Genomic DNA, 18,718 nt, shown 5'->3' on the forward strand with positions numbered 1-18,718 from the left:
GAAATCGATATTCATGCCATCAAGTTGGATGCTATCCAGACGGAATATAAGGTGTTTGTTGCTCCTCCACTCTGAGGGTGTCCACATCTGGCACAAGGAGAGGCCATGGACCGATATTTCGGAACGGGAATGGAATTCGGATTTAAATTGTTTGGCCAGCGGGAAGTTAAGCTTTAGCGGTTGCAGCGAAGCTGCTGGACGAAGCAGTCCGCCAATTTACGATGCGTCTCGCTAACATGGAAGAGGCTACATCGGGAGCACCGGATACAGTAGACGACCCCAGCAGATTCGCAGGCGAAGTGTTACCTCACCTGGAAGGACTGTTTGGGGCCCTGATGGAGCTTAGGGAGGAGGTGAATGAGCACTTCGACCGCTTGCGAGGAAGAAGATTAGTGCGAGGTACGAATGTACAAGGGAATCACGGAAGGAGAGATCCATGCGGAAAGCGGAGTATTGGGGGGGGGGTAAAGTTGGTGGTAGGATCCCTTTGGAAATGGCAATGGTTGCGGAGGACAACGTGTTGGATGCGAAAGCTCGTGGGCAGTAAGGACGGGCAAGAGGAACTCTTATATCGCGGTTAAGTGCGGATGTTCGGGAAATTAAGATGACGGGGTAACCCGTTCTTTGAAGTAGAGTGGCACCTCTGATGTCCTGAAAAGGAAAATCGTATCCTGGGAACAGATGCAGCGGTACGAAGGAACTGAGAAAAGGGAATAGCATTTTTACAAGAAACAAGGTGGGAAGAGGTATCGTCAAGGTAACAGTGGGAACCGGTAGGTTTATGAAAGATGTCGGTGGACAGTTTGTCTCCGGAGATGGAGACAGAGAGATCGAGAAAAGGAAAGGGAGATGTCAGAAATTGACCGGTGAATTTAAGGACAGGGTGGAAGTTGATGAAATTGACGAACTCGGCATTGGTGCATGAAGCAGCAGCAATGCAGTCGGCAATTTAGCGAAGGGAGAGCTGGGGAGCGTTAACCGGGAAAGGCTTGGTACATGGTCTGTTCTACACAGCCAATGAAGAGGCAGGCAAAGCTGGGGCTCGTACGGATGCCCATGGCTACCCCTCGAGTTTGGAGAAAGTGTGAGGAGCAGCAGGAAAAATTGTTGAGGGTAAGGCCCAGTTCTACCAGATGGAGAACAGTGGTGGTAGTGGGGGAACTGACTGGTTCTTTTTTTGAGAAAGAAACAGGAAGCTTTAAGGCCTTCATGATGGAGGATAGAAGTGTAGAGAGACTGGACATCCATGGTGAAAATGAGGCGGCCAGGGACAGGGAATTAAAAGTTACCGTGGAGATCGAGTGCATGTGAATTGTCCAGGACGTAGCTGGGATTGGACTGAACGAAACCAAGGGCAATAGAGTGGAGTCGAGGTACGAGGACACAAGTTGAGTGGGGCAGGCGGAGACAACAGACCCACCCGGACAGTCAGGACAGGTTTGTGGATCTTGGGCAGGAGGGAGAAGTAAAGGGCATAGGAATTTGTCGACAGCGGACGGGAGCTCTCCACCCACATCCCTTTGAACCCGAGAGGCAGTCCAATCAGAATTACCAATACGAGGAGGCGCCGGCTGACAATCGGACCAATAAACGTTGCTGCAGCGGGAGTCAAGGAACCGAAATGGCGCTGGTGGGGGAGAGTGAGAAGCCGGAGCAGTTAGCGGAAGAAATCCCCGAGTATGACCGGCGGAAGGAGAGGATGGTGGAGACCCTGCAGCGACGGGACCAGGAGCGGCAGCAGGGCATGGAGCGGAGGAAGCTGGCCAAAGACGTGATGGCGGTGAAGGAGGAGAAGTCCAACTTCTTCAGCGCGGCCTTCTCGGAGGAGAGGTCGTCAATAGAGGCGCTGCTGGCGGGCTGCGAGGGCGCCGACAACGCGGCACTCGCCCACAGCTTCGAGGAAATCGCCCAGAAGATACAGCGGCTGCAGAAGTTCGTCAACGACAGCATGATGTTCCTGTCGGCCTACGAGCTGCGCCAGGCCCAGACCGCCTTGCAGAAGTTGCAGGCGGCGGTGGCGGAGAAGCGGGAGGAGTGCCTGCCCAAGAAGAAGTTCGCATTCAAATCGCGCAAAAAAGAAAACATCGGCCCCAGGGAGGCCAAACCCTCCTCCCCTTGTGACGGGAGCACCAGCCAGCCCAGGTTGATCGAGCAAAACCTCTGCGGCTTCTCGGACGCTGACTCGCAGGTACTGGTCCGCTTGGCAGACGAGATCAGCGGCAAGGACGTGCTTTTAACCAGGCTGTCCAACTGCGTAGTTAAGCTCCTCGGCTCGCCCAACACCCTGCACATCAAGAATGTCACCAATTCCAAGGTGTTGTGCGGACCTGTCTCGACCTCTGTGTTTATTGACCAATCTGCCGGCTGTACATTCGCTTTCGCATGCCAGCAACTGCGAACCCACAACACTAAGGATGCAAAGGTGTATCTGCATGTAACCAGCAGAGCCATCGTAGAAGATTGCACTGGAGTTTCTTTTGCACCGTTTAACTGGACGTATGAAGGCATCGACAGAGATTTTGAACAGGCAGGGTTAGACAGAACAAAAAACAATTGGAACGCTATTGACGATTTCAACTGGCTTGCGTCTGATCATTCTCCTAACTGGAGTATTTTGCCGGAGGAATCTCGAATAACTGATTGGGATGAAATCTTAGCTCCTTGATTGTGCCTATTATGCCCAAAGTTGGTGTTCATTGACCAATCGCAGGAATTGATACTTGATTTCTGCCGTGTACTTGAATAAATGCAAAATAAGCCTTGTGACGGAAAATCCGCTATTTAATTTTTTTGGCCAATTTTATTTAAAAAATGGTGTGGGTTAAATGTGATCTTGAATAGTTGGCATGCTATTTTCTGTATTTGAGGATGTTTCATCCACTGTACCTTTGTCAGTGTTTGCACTTCAATTTGAAAATGTTTTATTGTTGAAGTAGATTTCAATTGAAACCAAGTTAAAACATATTTCAGAATGCATAAGATTAATGGATAAAATAAAAAAAGAACAATCTTGAACTGGCTTGGTTTGTTTTTAAATAACAACTAATAAAATCCATAGGCTTGAAATTGAACTTCCATTGGCCTTTAATTGTAAACAGTATACTACTAATTTTGTGCTTTAACATTGGGAAGACATCCAAAATAATGGTGGTCTACTGCCCTATTAAACTGGGGAATGTTAACAGCATTTGAAATGTATTTTTAAAGTAGTAGTTATCTTTAGCTATGATGGCAGTAATGGTGTGGTAGCTGACAGGCCATGCTCAGTTCAAATTCCCTGCTTTCCAGATAGAATTCATAATGGAATTACAGTTGTCTTAAGTCAATTTATTGTTTGTTTCATTTTCAAGTTTATTGTCACTTAGCCATATACAACCAAATGAAACTGTGTGCCTCCAGACCAAGGTGCACAACACCGTAAATATAACTCAAACACAAGCAATATTGTCACAAATTAGCAAATAACAAGGTGCGTTTATGACGCAAGTTTAAAAAGTTAACAGTACTGGCGCTTCATATGTGATGAGACTTGTATGCTGGCAGGGAGTTCAGTAGTCTCACAGCCTGGGGGAAGAAGCTGTTTCCCAACTTAACAGTCCTTGTTCTAATGCTGCAGTACCTCCTGCCAGATGGATCATTGACAATGCTAAGGGCCCTGCATACGGAGCACTCCTCATAACTAACACTATTTGGTGAAAGAGAGACTGTGATGTTCCCCTCAGCAGTTCTCTCAATCCTTTGTAGGGACTTGCGGTCAGATGCCTTGTAATTCCCATACCGGACAGTGATACAATGGTCAGCACACTTAACGTGCTCTATTGAACAAAGTAAAGTGTGGTCTATATTGAACCTATCTAGCCAGGTTGTAAGCCACAGTAAGTGCAAGTTGGAGGAGAGGAACATTAAACTTAGCCCAAGAAGATTTCTACACTGTCAATGGTATAAATACATAATATAAACCTGAAGCACCAATGTCAAAACAATTTTGCATCAAAATTAATTAGTGGTAATTTAATTGTACAAAATATTATCTTCAATCTTTTATCTGTCTTGGTCTCGTATGCTGACAGGAACATAAATATCCATACAATGCATTTCTTTAAATCAGTCACAGTGGAGGTGTGGATAGTTTAACTTTCTTTAGTGACTTGGGATCAAAACAGGAGCGATGTCCCATCTGGGCAACAGCATCTTTTTTTCCGTTAAAAGTATTTCAGATACTGGTTGGAAGAATTACTTGTTATGAATATGAGTGTAAGGAATGCCTCTTTACTGTCTGTTAAACTCATGCAACTTTGTTGTCTTGATATAGATTTATTCCAAGCTCACAGTCCACAATGCAATGATTGGAGGAGTTGATATGAGTAAATGTAAGTGCTGTAAGTATTTTGGTTTTATATTTCATATAGAAGCTGCTAGATTTTCTATAGACCTTGTAGAGTAAATAAGAACAAGTGAAAGAATTTCTCATGTCATTTGAGCTGGCCTTGAACAAAAATGTTCCTGTCAACACAGTGTTACATGGAGTAAGCCTTGTTTAATAAAAATGCAACATGTACTGTCTGTTTTGAAAATAGCCATTTGCTATGATGGTTAATGAAATAATAAAACATCGTTTCATTCATTTGAAGACCTAGACAGTTCATTTACTTGTCCTCCAGAATAATTTTTAATAGTTGACAATCAAATAAAGGTACTGTAGCCATAAAGAAAGCAATACACTTCCCATTGAATCACATCAAGAATTTCACCACAATCAGTGGTACTTATTTACAAAGTGACATAATGTTCAATCAAATTTGGAACATATTGTTCAGAACTTCAATGATAATTCACAAGTTGACAAAGTTGGTCTGCCAGACTGAGAAGTAGTTGATTTATTCAATGTGTATATTACAGGCAAGAGCAGCACTTAACACCTATCCATAATTACTCTTGACAAGTTGATCTGAACTGCCTTCTGGAACCAGGTTGTATCTTCACTGTGCCGTCTCTGAGGTGAAGTTGTTCCCACATGTTGTTAAATATGGGTTCCATAAATTTTACTCATTAATGAGTTTTGAGGTTATTTCAAGGTGGCTTATTAATATGAAGGGTCTCCAGCTGAATATGGGCCCCACTGTGGAGTAGTTTTATGTGATTGTAAATCTTCCGTAGGTTAATTTCAACATCTCAGTGCTAATAGTTGGAGAGTATTATGCAGAAGGGGTGCACGTTTTTAGCACAAATAACCTGTGTAATTCCTTGTGGTCTGGATTCACAGAGCGGCTGCAACAACACAGGGTTACGTTCTACCTCGGTAGCCCACAACAGTCCCACAAAAATAATTCAGCCAGTTCTAATTTCCAGGTATCTCCCTGCAGATTCTTTCAGTCTGAGCTAGAGCACGTTAAAACAAATTTCTGGGGAAATTAAAATCAGGCAGCATCTACAGAGGCAAAAGGATTATCAACATTTTGAGTTGAAACCCAACATTTGAATCACCACCTTTGAAAGAAAACAAGTTGGAAATAATTTCAGATGAAGTCTCTGAGAATTTAGAATCTGCCCAATGTACAATTTCTGTAAATAAAACATGCAATTAAATACATTTTAAATCACATTCGACAGAGTTCAAGCACTTTTTCCTCCCTCTATAAATACTCCTCAGATCTATAAAATGATCACATTGTCATCATTCCTTCCATCCCAATTACAGCTAGGATGATTTCTGATCTCTTGATTGCCAGCGCCTTTCCTTCCCACCCAAATCTTTCCTGTGTCAACCTGTGGGACAAGCTTCATCTCAAGTTACTTGCATTTGCAAGTTTTAAGCTATCCAGTCTTTCCTCTCCAAATACTGTGCCTCAAACTTTGCTAATACAGTTCTCACTCAGAGCTGCTGTTTCATGACAGCAATTGACGCAATCGGAAATTAATACAATAACATTTTAATGGGAAGTGAATGCAGAGTGTTAAAAAATATCTATTTGTAGGCGAGTCGGGTTGCGAACTCTCCTTAGCCAACAGCCTGTAAAATAAATAAAAGCTCCAGACACAGCAATGAAACCAACTGTTACCTCCCTGTCCTGCAAGTACCAGCGCTTGCGATCCACCGGGAAGCTGAAGAGAGTGGAAGAGGACAGGAAACGGGAAGGGTAGCATGAAATTTGAAGATGTATTCAGGAGGTGCAATAATTAACTGTAGCTGTTTTTTTTAATCGACTAACAGTCCGATCTGTTTCCAGTACCGGCCTCATCTCTATACGTTTACATCCAAGGGGCTGAGACTTGAACATCATCTGGTTTAACCACTGACTGTCATTTGTTTAGTGAATCTTCCTCTCCTCCTACCGAATCTACTCACCGTCCAAAATCAATACCTGGCTCCTCTTTCTGATGTGTAACATATCTTTATGGTTTTACTCTCACACCTGTTCTGTTCTCGAGTGTTCTCCAGTGGTCTATCCATTCCTGGCCCATGGGAAGATTTATTTCCAAGCAACATCAATGTCCTCAAGTACACTGACAATATCCGGTGCACCTTTCTCTTTTCCTCTCTGCTCTCTAGTATAGTTCTTCCAAGTAACCATTAAGCTGGCTAAAATGGTTTCAAGTATCCCCACAGATTATGTTCTGTGGACTGCTGATGACCTATTCCATATCTTAACGTGCACTGAACAGTACATAACCTTAGGATCACCCTCGACCACAACTTGAGCTTTGGACCATTTATAAAAATAAGATAGGGTCACAACTGCTTATTTCCACCCCCCCCCCCCCGTGACATTGTTAATTTATTTTCCAGATCGTCCCTCCTAGTTCTGAAATCCTAATCTGTGCTTGTTTTCACCCCTAGATGTGATTATTCTAACACATTTTCTGATGACTTTGTCCACTCAAGATCAGCCCAAAATCCAGTGCTCTTGTCCCAGTTCACTACCCATTTCCGTATGGTTGTTTTCCTACGTTGATGTCCCACTTAGCAATTTCTTTAAAATGTGTGCCTTAATATTCAAATCTTCCCATGCTCCTGCCCTTCCCTTTCCGTGGCATATTTTCCAGACCTGAAGCCTTCTGCATCAGTATTTTTGGATTTACGAGCACCAGCAAAATTTGTAATCCCACTATTGACATCGTTTCTAGTTGCCAAGGTCCCAAACACCAGAACTTACAGCAGTTCTTCATTTAAAATGCCCACCTCCATGGCCAAACCTTTGGCATTGCCCTACTCTCTGCGTGACTCGGTTTTGCAGTATATTGTATTTCCTTACGCAGCTCCTTTTATCCCAATGCTCGTTCCAGGCTTTGACCTACATTGAAGCTTACTTAGTTTATTAAGTCGAACCTGCTTTGTGTTCGTGCTATTTTACCAGTAAACATGCTGCAGAAAACACGGCACAGCGCGGCGGTGATTAGATACAGATTTGGCAAAGAGATAACGGCAAACAAATCAAATACAGCCATCGCCTCCTTGAGTGAAGTTTTACTGAATACTCTTACTCGACTTTTTAAATGCACGGAAACTTTCCGAGGTAAGGTGCAATCGCTGACAACTTGAGGGCAAAGTAATTACTCCCTAAAAGGGCGGATTACTCTCGTAGCTGATCTGGGGCAAGGCTTTCTCTAAATGATTAGTGATAATACCTATTACTGGCATTAAGGTGACGTCTTGCAGCTTCAGATTTTCTCAGATAGATTCTGGAAGAACCACCTCCTTTGCTGGGGGAAGCTCTGGCAACGTTAGCTGCAGTCGCGGACAATTACTTATTTTCAAAAAAAATCTGGCTTGGTAAATTGGAAAACCCTTCGACTTCAGAGTGTCCTGGAATCAGCTGCAGCTTTGCTTTTCGGCTGGTCGGGATGGAGGGACCTACAGCAGAGTCAATTTCAGTCGCACTGTTTCCCGCTCTTTCTGTACCCGTGCGCAAATCTTTCTAATTCGTTGAAAGCTCAACCTTAACATTGGAACTCAGCGGAAAAGAAAAATGGCCATTCTGAAAATCAAGTTCAACGTGCAGAAAAGGGTGAAATTGGCCCAGGGTCTGTGGCTGCTGAACTGGTTCTGTGTCATAGTGGGAATCGTCATCTTTGGAATGGGCTTGTTCCTCAAGATCGAGCTCAGGAAACGGAGCGAGCTAATGGACAACGAGGAGAGCCATTTGGTGCCCAACTCCCTGATACTGGTGGGTCTTACGGCCTGCGCCATCAACTGCTTTGGCGGCAAGTTTTGCTACGACTCACTCGATCCGGCTAAATACGCCCGATGGAAATCGGTGCTCAAGTTCTACCTGGCGTTCTTTTTGTTTTTCGCTTTTTTGACCTTCATCACCGTGTTGTTGTGCTTCCTGATGAGGATTTACCTGGAAGACACTCTAGCCAAAGGGCTGAAGAACGGCATGAAATTCTACAGGGATACCGACACCCCGGGCAGGTGCTTCATGAAGAAAACCATCGACCAGCTGCAGATAGATTTCCGCTGCTGCGGAAGCAACGGCTTCCGTGACTGGTTTGAAATCCAGTGGATCAGCAACAGATACCTGGACTTCAGCTCCAAGGAGGTGAAAGAGTAAGTAAAAGTAGCGCATACATAGGAAATTGGGACGAGCGCATTTGAACCTTGCACAGTAGCTATGTTAGATCTAACTCCAAACCCTGGCCCGTGGTCCATCACTTACGAGGAATGCCTCACCGCGTAATTTGAGCTTTCAGCCCCAAAATCCTCAATTACTTGCCTTCTCTTCCTGCAGCCGTATAAAGAGCAACGTTGAAGGGAAGTATCTGGTGGACGGGGTCCCATTCAGTTGCTGCAATCCGGCTTCCCCTCGACCCTGTATCCAGCAGCAGATCACCAATAATTCAGCCCATTACAGCTACGAATTCCGGTCAGAAGAGCTGAACTTGTGGACACGAGGATGCAAGCAAGCACTGCTCAATTACTATGCCAATATGATGCACTCAGTTGGAGCTCTCGTCGTATTTGGTTGGGTACTGGAGGTAAGAGGGCTATAGGAGTTTACTTATTGTAAATCTGGAGGAAAATTCTTTATCAAAGGAACTTTTCATTAAGCTTGGTTGCTACAGTGGCTATTTGTTTTACACCAAAGTGAGTTTCCACCAAGAGGGGCAAACATGTTAGAATTTAGAGTATACTTGTTACACTCTAAATGTTGGTATCTTCAGGAAATCAATTGACTTTGGGTCTGTGTAAAATATAATACACAAGGACACTGACTGCATGAATACAGTACTTAAATATTTATCGCAGCACTACAATCTTCTGCCGGTCAGATCTTGAGTATACCCTAGAGATTCGTCGTGAATGAAAATATTTTACGCTCTGTACTTTCACTCTCCACATAAACGACGACCTTAACCACCCCTTCGTGAAGTTTAATAATCACTTCCTCGGCAAGATGTCTAAAAGAGACAGGGAAAACATATTTGCTGAAAGGTCGAGTCGGACAACTTGGGGTGGGGAGGGGGGAAGAGAAAGAACTACAGAGTTGATATTTCAGGCTAATAACCTCTCACTAGTAAATTGAGTTTTACTTTAGACTAGGTAGTGATTTTGCAACATATAGTACATTTCTACTGTCACACCGGAGAAAGAAATTTGCTTTCCTAAATAAATATTCCATCTTAAAGCCTGATCAATTTTAAACCATAAAGTAATACAAACGTTTAATGAATTAACACATCGTCATTAATCCAAAACACTTAATTCAGATTTTCTCTCCACCTGTTTTCTAGCTTGCTGGGTACTTCCAGCATTTTCAATTTTTATGAAGTTTTACAGGTTAATTTAAATGAATAGGACAGACAGAATCTCTTTAGTAATAACCAAAGGATAACAGGGCGCTGCAGATTTGAAGAGAGATCACTTGGGTCTCGTACCTGTGATGATGGCTGTTGTTGTGACAATGAAGTTACCAGAGAAAATTACTGGTAGATACAAAACACCTTCTTTATTCGACAAAACAAGGCACAGCAGGCATCATATGGAGATGCTTTCCGTGGAAAGGTCTGCTGGCCCAACATTTTATCAAAGGACATCTCCATAGTAACCATGTATGGATAATGCTTTCTTTGAAACCACATACAACCTTCACACCTCCTGATTCACATCCACACAACAGACATCCAAATGAATTTTAATCAGCATTGTCTGGACTGGGATTCACAGCTATTAGGAGCCCAAATTAAATGCAATAACTATGAAGTTATTGTTGGACCCCTTTTCATCAATTTCTGACCTAATTTTGGCCTCTCATGTAGCTTTAGATTTTATGGCAAAAATGCATCCCAAGTATTAATTTGATAAATCTGCAACATCACCAATTAAAGTCTTATAGACATCTATCTCTAATGAAATTATTGATCTTCTCGTTTAATGATGGGTTGGAGCACTTGCTAAATTGTCCATAATCATGAGTGTTTTAGTAAACATGAAACCATTTGCAGTGATAAGACCCGGGTACTAGATTAGGAAATCGGCAGAAAACTAGAAACAATGGGAATTTCTTTTTGCAGTAAGTTCTTATCCAGAATGTATTTGTAAATATCGCATCCCTAGACCTATACTAGATATCCACAAATAAGACTGGTTTTAGTGTAATGCAGACTGAGGGCCATGCAGTATCTTTTTACAAGTTCAGATTCACGCTTATTTGCAGTAAAACACAAACTAGTCTTTTATGTAAAATTGTTGTTTTTTTTTCAGCTTTTGTTTCACACCAAAGTGTATTTCCACTTGAGGGGCAAACAAGTTAGAAGTTAAACCTGTGTACTAATGCAGTGGTGATGTGTGGTGGAGAGAGTTGTGAAGGTTATGCTCATCTGTCTCCTTAACTATGAAATTTAATTACATGTGTTGTAGAATTTCAGATCTTCCCAAAGTCCCCAGGCATTCTTTATTTTAGTGACCCCTTATCTGGGCGACCCAGCTGGTGGTGTAGTGGCATCAGCATCGGACTTCGGGATGAAAGGTCCCGAGTTCCAGCCGGCTCCCCTGTACGCTTTCCATCTGTGCTGGGTTACAAACTGGTGATCTCTTTGGAAACTCACCCAGCAGAAGGCAATGGCAAACCACTGCTGTAACTTGCCTCGTACGCAGTTCCCCACTACGTCAGAGAGGTGCGGAGGGAAATTGTCAGCTAACCGGAGAAAATCCGGGTGCAACGTACCTTTCCTTTCCTTATCCAGGCAAAATCTAAAACAATGACTTATTTTTAATTTAATCAAAAATGTTATGAATATATCCCCTACTATTTAAGAACACACAAGTTCACAAGTTGACAGAGGTATCTTAAAACAGGGAGATTATTCTACTATACTTAATATGAGCAAGTGGTATGAGGCAGCACTAAAATAAATAGCGATCCACCATTTTTTGGCCTACATTTGTGGGCTTAGATGGATCACTTAATTTACAGTTGCTTTAAAGATTCAGGCTGTGGTAAAATGTTTGCAGTGCTTTCTGTTCAAGTGTTGCCTCAGAGTAAGATTAGATTGATTTCTATATTAAAGCATATAATCTAGCAATACTTCAATGCAGCATTAAGAAAGCTTCACTGGTACAGAGGAGATGTCAGGGGTAGGTTTTTTTTACGCAGAGAGTGGTGAGTGCATGGAATGGGCTGCTGGGGGCAGTGGTGGAGGCAGAAACGATAGGGTCTTTGAAGAGACTCCTGGATGGGTACATGGAGCTTAGAAAAATAGAGGGCAATGGGTAAGCTTAGGTAGTTCTAAGGTAAGGATGTGTTCAGCAGAGCTTTGTGGGCCAAAGGGCCTGTATTATGCTGTTGGTTTTCTGTGTTTGTATGTTTCTAATGGTAACCCAAAAATACTAACTCAGCCACAGATGTCTGCGGGTCCTCTTTTGGAGCTGTTCTGAGCCCCAGCAGGATCCATGGGAGATGATCATGCCAACACTCATCCATCAGGGAAGCCCTCAGAGCAGCTCAGAGGTCTGATATTAATTGGGGGTTGCGGTCAGAGAAAATATCAGATGGGGTGCCAAACTGAGTAACCCAGCTGAGCCATGTCTGTGGCTGTTGTCGATGCTAGAGGGACAACCTTTGGACATCGTGGTGGCACGGTCCACCGTGGTAAGGAGATGCGTGAAACTGTGGGAGGGGGGGAAGAGGACCAACCAGATCTACATTGACATGGTCAAACTGTCGCTCAGAGATCTCAAAAAGGCGCCAATGGCGGCCAAACATGAGAGTTAATTTTCACCCACGGGCACTCAGCAAAGACTGCACTCCAATTATGCACGTCCATTCTCAGGCTATGCCACACAAACTCAAAGCTGCATAGCTCAAAGCTGCTACACAGGCTGAGAGTGTTGTTAAGAAGGCATATGCTGTGTTGGTCTTCATCAGCCATGGGACTGAGTACAAGGGCCGTGAGGTAATGTTACAGCTATATAAGACCTTAGTTCAGAGAAGCACTTGGAGTACTGTGTTCAGTTCTGGTCACCTCATTACAGGAAGGATGTGGATGCTATAGAGAGAGTGCTGAGGAGATTTACAAGAATGTTGTCTGGATTGGAAAGCATGCCTTATGAGAATAGGTTGAGTGAATTTCGCTTTCTCTCCTTGGAGCAATGGAGGATGAGAGATGACCTGATAGAGGCGTCCAAGATTATGAGAGGCATGGATCGTGTGGATAGCTGGAGGGTTTTTCCAAGGGCTGAAATGGCTAACATGAGGTGGCATAGTTTTAAGGTGCTTGGAAGTAGGTAAAAGGGAAACGTCAGAGGTAAGTTTTTCCACACAGAGAGTGGTGGGTGCGTGGAATGCACTGCCAGTGAAGGTGGTAGAGGCGGATACAATAGGGTCTTTTAAGAGACTCTTAGATAGGTACATGGAGCTTAGAAAAATATATGGCTATGCGGTAGGGAAATTCTAGGCAGCTTCTAGAGTAGGTTACATGGTCAGCACAACATTGTGGGCCCAAGGGCCTGTAATGAGCAACAGAGTTTCTATGTTCTAATTGTCAGTCCACAAAATTGAGCATAAAACAGAGACTGGTAAAATCCAGAAGAATTGAGAAAATATTGCACATTTGGCAATGCCTACATTTAGATGTGCGGTTTGACTAAATCTTCTCCTTCCCCATCGCCTTCACAAATCCAATGCCATGTGAATATTTTCACTCAGGTCCTAGTTAAAATCTGGCCCTCAACTTGAACTACTGAAGGAGATTTGGCTAGATTGTCCAACATATTGTCTGGTTGTAATAGCCGTAATAACTTACCATAATCATTCTGGTTTCCATTTGGAAGGTGGCAGAGCAAAGGTGGTCTCCCAGTTACAGAGCTACCCACCTTCACCCATGAAACCCATGCTTCACCATGCTGCCCCTCTCACTTGAAACCTAGTTTGATTAAGATTTTTCTGCAGTACTGGACAGCTGAGTGGTAAGAGGTCTCTATCTGTTTAGGGTCAGGACCTCTGTCTCCATCTACGATCATGGGTTGGGTGCCCATTATGGCAGTGATGAGGCCAGTTCTCTTCAATAAAGGAATGAGCCACAAATTGTCACCTGATCTGTGAAACACCATTACCCACAGTTTCATGACCTCCCCAATCTCAAATGATTAAATAACATAGAACCAGCTATGGGATTAGCCTGTTGAGCTCAGGGGAAGTCGCGGGGGCGGGGGGGAGGGAGGGGTTGCACTCAGGTGTCGCCATTTTTTGGTAACTCATCTCATGGCAGAACTAAACAGTGACCAGTGGGTGGTGGTTGGGTTGTCAGCCTAGTTCATTACCTGGCCATTAAATCAATGCTGTTTCTGGGACTTTGTTGGGAGCAAAACAGGCTACCAAGCTTCTAACAATACCAGAGGGTTTGCATAGGTCAGCAAAAGGACTTATATAATTGTATGCTGCAGACATATCCACTCAGGGGCCATATTATTGGGAACCACCTGTACCTAATAAAGTGGCCACCATCATGGTCTTCTGCTGCTGTACCCCATCCATAAGTGTTAGGAGCAGTATTAGGCCTTTTGACCCATCTAGTCTGCTCCACCATTTCATCATGGCCGATTTATTATCCCTTTCAACCCATTCTCTTGCTTTCTCCCCATAACTTTTCATGACTTGATTAATCAAGAACTTAACCACCGCTTTAAATATACCCAATGGCTTGGCCTGCACAGACATCTGTGGCAATGGATGCCCTTTTATTCTATTCTGAGGCTGTGCCCTCTGGTACTAGACTCCCCCACTACAGGAAGCATCCTCTCCATATCCACTCTATCTAGGCCTTTCCATATTCAATAGGTTTCAATGAGATCCCTGTTCATTCTTTTAAACTCCAGCGGGTACAGGCCCAGAGCCATCAAATGCTTATCATATGTTAACCCTTTCATTTCTGGGATCATTTTTGTGAACCATTCCAGAAACTAGTGATTCTTGAAAGATCATTACTAATGCTTCCACATTCTCTTCCGCTAGGTTTTTCAGAATCCTGGGGTGCTGTCCATCTGATGCAGGTGACTTACCTATTTCAGACTTTTCATCTTCCAAAGCACCTTATCCTTAGTAAGAGCAGTAAAACTCACTTCTTTCCCCCGATACTCAAGCATTTCTGGCATACTGCTACTGTCTTCCTCAGTGAAGACTGATGCAAAATACTTATTACATTTGTTTGCCATTTCTTTGTCCCCATTACTACATCTCCAGAGTCATTTTCCAGTGGTCCTATATCCACTCTTACCACTTTTACCCTTTATATATCTGAAAATATTTTTTGTATCCTCATTTATATTATTGGCTAGCTTACCTGCATATTTCATCTTTTCGTTCCTTATAGATTATTTTAGTTGGTTTTTTAAAACTTCCCAATCCTCTACCTTCCCATTTAGCTTTACTGTATTATATGCCCTCTGTGTTGCATTTATACCGTCTTTGACTTCACTTGTCAGTCATGGTTGCCTCATCCTCCCTTTAGAATACTTCTTCATCTTTGGGATATACCTTTCCTGCACCTTCCAAATTGCACACTGAAAATCCAGCCATTCCTCTTAGTATCCCCTTCCAATCAACTTTGGACATCTCCTCTCTCATGCCTGCAGTTCTATTTTCTGCACTGTTATACTGATACATCCGATTTTAGTTTCTACTTCTCAAACTGCAGTGTGAATTCTATCACATTAAAGGGTTCCTTTACCTTAAGCTCTCTAATCAAATCTGGGTCATTACATAACACCCAACCCAGATTTGCCATTCTTCTACTGGACTCAACCACAAGCTGCTCTAAAAAGCTTTATCTCAGGCATTCTATGAATTCCCTCTCTTAGAATCCAGCAACAACCTAATTTTCGCAATCTACCTGCATGTTGAAACTCCCCCATAATTATCACAACATTGCCCTTTTTACCTGTCTTTTCTATATCCTGTAGTAACTTGTAGCCCATACTTTGGCTACTGTTCAGAGGCCTGTATATAACTTCCATCAGGAAGTTTTATGCTTGCAGTTTCTTAACTCTACCCACAAGGATTCTACATTTTCTGATTTTAAATCACTACTTTCTAAGGATTTGATTTCACTTTTTTTTAAACCATCAGAGGCACCCCGCCCCTCTGCCTACTTGGCTTTTGTATATCACTGTAATAATGCATGATTATTGGAGTTATTGTTACCTTCCTGTCACTTAAACCAGTTTGGCCTTTCTCCTCTGACCGCTCTCATTAACAAGGCATTTTTGCCCACAGAACTGCCATTTGCTGGATGCTTTTTTTTTGTTGTTGGTTTTTGCATTGTTCCCTAGAGACTGCTTGCTGTGTATGAAAATCCCAGAAGGTCAGCACTTTCTGAGATACTCCAACTGTCTGGCAGCAATGATCATTCCATGGTCGAAGTCACTTAGATCACATTCCTTCCCCATTCTGATGTTTGGTCTGAACAACAACTGAACCTCTTGACCATGTCTGCACGCTTTTCTGCATTGAGTTGCTGTCACAGGATGGCTGATTATATAATTGTATTAACAAACAGGTGTACCCGATAAAGTGGCCATTGAGTGTAACACTTGGATAGTCCACTATAGTGGTTGTCCCAAAATACGGACGCCTGCATTTAAAAGAGTTTCTGTTTTGCAGTCCAATGGCAGATTTTGTTGTTCTGATATGCGGGTAGCTCATAATAAAACAGGTCTATGTGACCATGTAAAAGTCGGATTGAAACTGCAATCAATACAAATAACAGTTAGTGAACAGTACAAGTTAAAGTCTCAAATTCAGTTAGTTAAAAAAATTCTTGGTCAGCTGAGATATCAACAAAGAGAAAACCATTAATCTTAAAATCCTAAATATGGCAAAGGAGTCAACCATTTTGCCCGTCAACCTTGCTAATTCATATAGCCATTTAGATGGAACCTATGTTACGTTTCTCAGTCCACACCCAAATCAAGAGCACACCCAGATACTTTTAGAATGGGCAAAGAATTGAATTACAACTGTGAATTTCAGATCACCACCATCATTTTAAAAATATTTTCTTAAAACATCTCCACTGCTATTATCTCAGACCAATAGGAAGAATCCACCTCAGTTTCTTAGTTTTAATTCCTTTGATTAAATTTCACCTCCATCTATCACAATTTCCTCCTTTTTCTCCCCCTGAAGAAGGATTTGTTTTCTTGCAGGCAGACTCAGCAAATCCAAAAAAACATAATAGAAATAATGAAAGGTCACACCCAATAGTACAAACAACCAATATGCAAAGGACAAAAAACTGTGCAAATACAAAAGAAAATTAATAATAATGAATAAGCAATAAATATCAAGAACATGAGATGAAGTGTCCTTGAGACCGAGTCCAAAGGTTGTGAGAGCAGTTCATTGTTGGGTCAAGTGAAGTTATGCACCCTGGTTCAAGAGCCTGATGGTTGAGGAGTAATATATATTCCTGAACCTGCTGGTGTGGGTCCTGAGGCTTCTGCACCTTCTTCCTGATGGCAGTAGTGTGAAGGGAACATGGCCTGGGTTATGGGGGTCCCTAATGATGGATGCTGCATCAAGAAGGCTAGAACCCAGTCAGTGAGAAAATCATTAGGGCATGCTTCTTTTGTACACCAAGAATAAACATTTCCACATTTAGTTTAATCCAGAGTAGAGAGACTCGCTTGTGCTCAGGACATCTGTTGGTGAGATTGGCACTAGCATAGAGTATTTGTATGTTTGTCATTATTTGTCCAGCCAAAACTGAAAATTTAGAGTAAAGGTTTAAAGAGCCAGGTGAGCCTTCCAACATCATGTAAATGTTCACCTAATAAGCTGTCCTATTAATCATAATAATGTCCAGAATAACTAGAGGCTTGGCTGACTCGATATGAGGTTGTCGTATTCTGCTAACACACCAGCTAGCAAGTCTTCTTGACCGAACAGAGCCATTCAATCCATGAGGGTGGTCTTACCCAAGGAAAATAATCTCTCATAAGAATGGTATATCTGTGAAGTTTTGAACCCTGGAGAGTTGTGGAGATTGGATTACTGCAGCTACTTAAACAGGGATATTTTTGAAAGATCATAGAACTGAAGGTTTATGGGAACTACTAGTGCAGTCTTGGGGCAGATCATCTTGAATGGTGGGATAGGCTTGGACATCAGGTAGCTTATTTCTGCTCCTACTTTCTTGTGATTTGCCATTGTATAACCAATGATGAGGCAAGAGGATCATCAGGTCATTCAGTTTTCTCCACCTGATGATCAGATCTTGACCTCCACTTCCTTGCTTCTTCTCATCATCCTCAACAGCCCTAGTCTATCCGTTCAACACCTTAGCCTCCACAGCTTTCTAGAAAGGAGGATTCAAGAAGTTCACAATCCTCAAGAAATTCTGCCCCATCTCCACTTGCAATAGCCAATCATTTAATTGTTAAAGTTATGCCCTCAAGTTCCAGATTTTCCCCCTCATCTTACAATGAGGAAAAAAAATCCTCACAGTAGCTACCATCTCAGAGCCAGCTCAGAATACCTCTGTAAGATCACACTCTCGATTTCGGATAAGGTGGTCAGTTTCAGTTTGCAATGATCACTATTTGGAGTCTGCTGTGGCAGTTCATTTCCTATTGTTAAACATTTACATGCTTGAGTAATATCTTCATTTTGAATGACTGTAAAGGGATTGAGTTTATTTACAGGTGAACCTATTCTATATTCTTTACTTTAGGTAACAGGGATGGTTGGGATGCAGTATTTGCACACAGCCCTAGACAGCATTGCAAACCCTGAAGATCCTGACTGTGAAAGTGAGGGTTGGTTAATGGAGAAAGGCCTGAAGGAAACAATTAAATCTATGCTGGAAAGCATTAAAGAGCTGGGTAAGTTTAATCAAGTAGCCACAACAGCTGAAGAGGAGAAAAAGCAAGAGGATACGACTGTCGCCACAGTCAGCTGAAGAGATGGCAAAACAATATGTTCGGGAGAAGGCATGGGTATAGAAACAAGCTGGAATGAGAAGTAAATGAAAATTGAATAAAGGTATAATACAAGATCAGATAAATAATTCCCTTCACTGTATAAAATGTAAAGCATTGTGTTAACAACTTATTCTTCTGTATTTTGCATTGAAAGATAAACCAGACCTGTCAAATTGTGTTAAACTCTTTTTTCACAATTGATTATACTATGCAGTCAGCAGGAATCTTTTTCAATGCTTTACACTATATTAAATGTTAACTACAAACAGTGTATTGCCTCTGAATCTGGAAATAAGGATG

At 42.5% G+C, this 18,718-nt stretch overlaps 2 protein-coding genes across 2 annotated transcripts; both read left to right on the forward strand.

Annotated features, from left to right (window-relative positions):
• The first annotated feature begins 1,575 nt into the window (after positions 1 to 1,575).
• tbcc (tubulin folding cofactor C) lies at positions 1,576 to 8,789 on the forward strand. Its single transcript, XM_072265034.1, has 2 exons — positions 1,576 to 4,370; positions 8,730 to 8,789. The coding sequence occupies exon 1, from the start codon at positions 1,622 to 1,624 to the stop codon at positions 2,663 to 2,665; it is 1,044 nt and encodes a 347-aa protein (XP_072121135.1). The 5' UTR covers positions 1,576 to 1,621; the 3' UTR covers positions 2,666 to 4,370; positions 8,730 to 8,789.
• On the forward strand, positions 7,968 to 18,718 carry prph2a (peripherin 2a (retinal degeneration, slow)). Its single transcript, XM_072265035.1, has 3 exons — positions 7,968 to 8,548; positions 8,730 to 8,976; positions 18,169 to 18,718. Exons 1-3 carry the CDS (start codon positions 7,968 to 7,970, stop codon positions 18,394 to 18,396), a joined length of 1,056 nt encoding a protein of 351 aa, XP_072121136.1. The 3' UTR covers positions 18,397 to 18,718.

This window comes from Mobula birostris, chromosome 8 (genome assembly GCF_030028105.1).
Source record: "Mobula birostris isolate sMobBir1 chromosome 8, sMobBir1.hap1, whole genome shotgun sequence".
Classification (NCBI taxonomy): Eukaryota; Metazoa; Chordata; class Chondrichthyes; order Myliobatiformes; family Myliobatidae; genus Mobula; species Mobula birostris.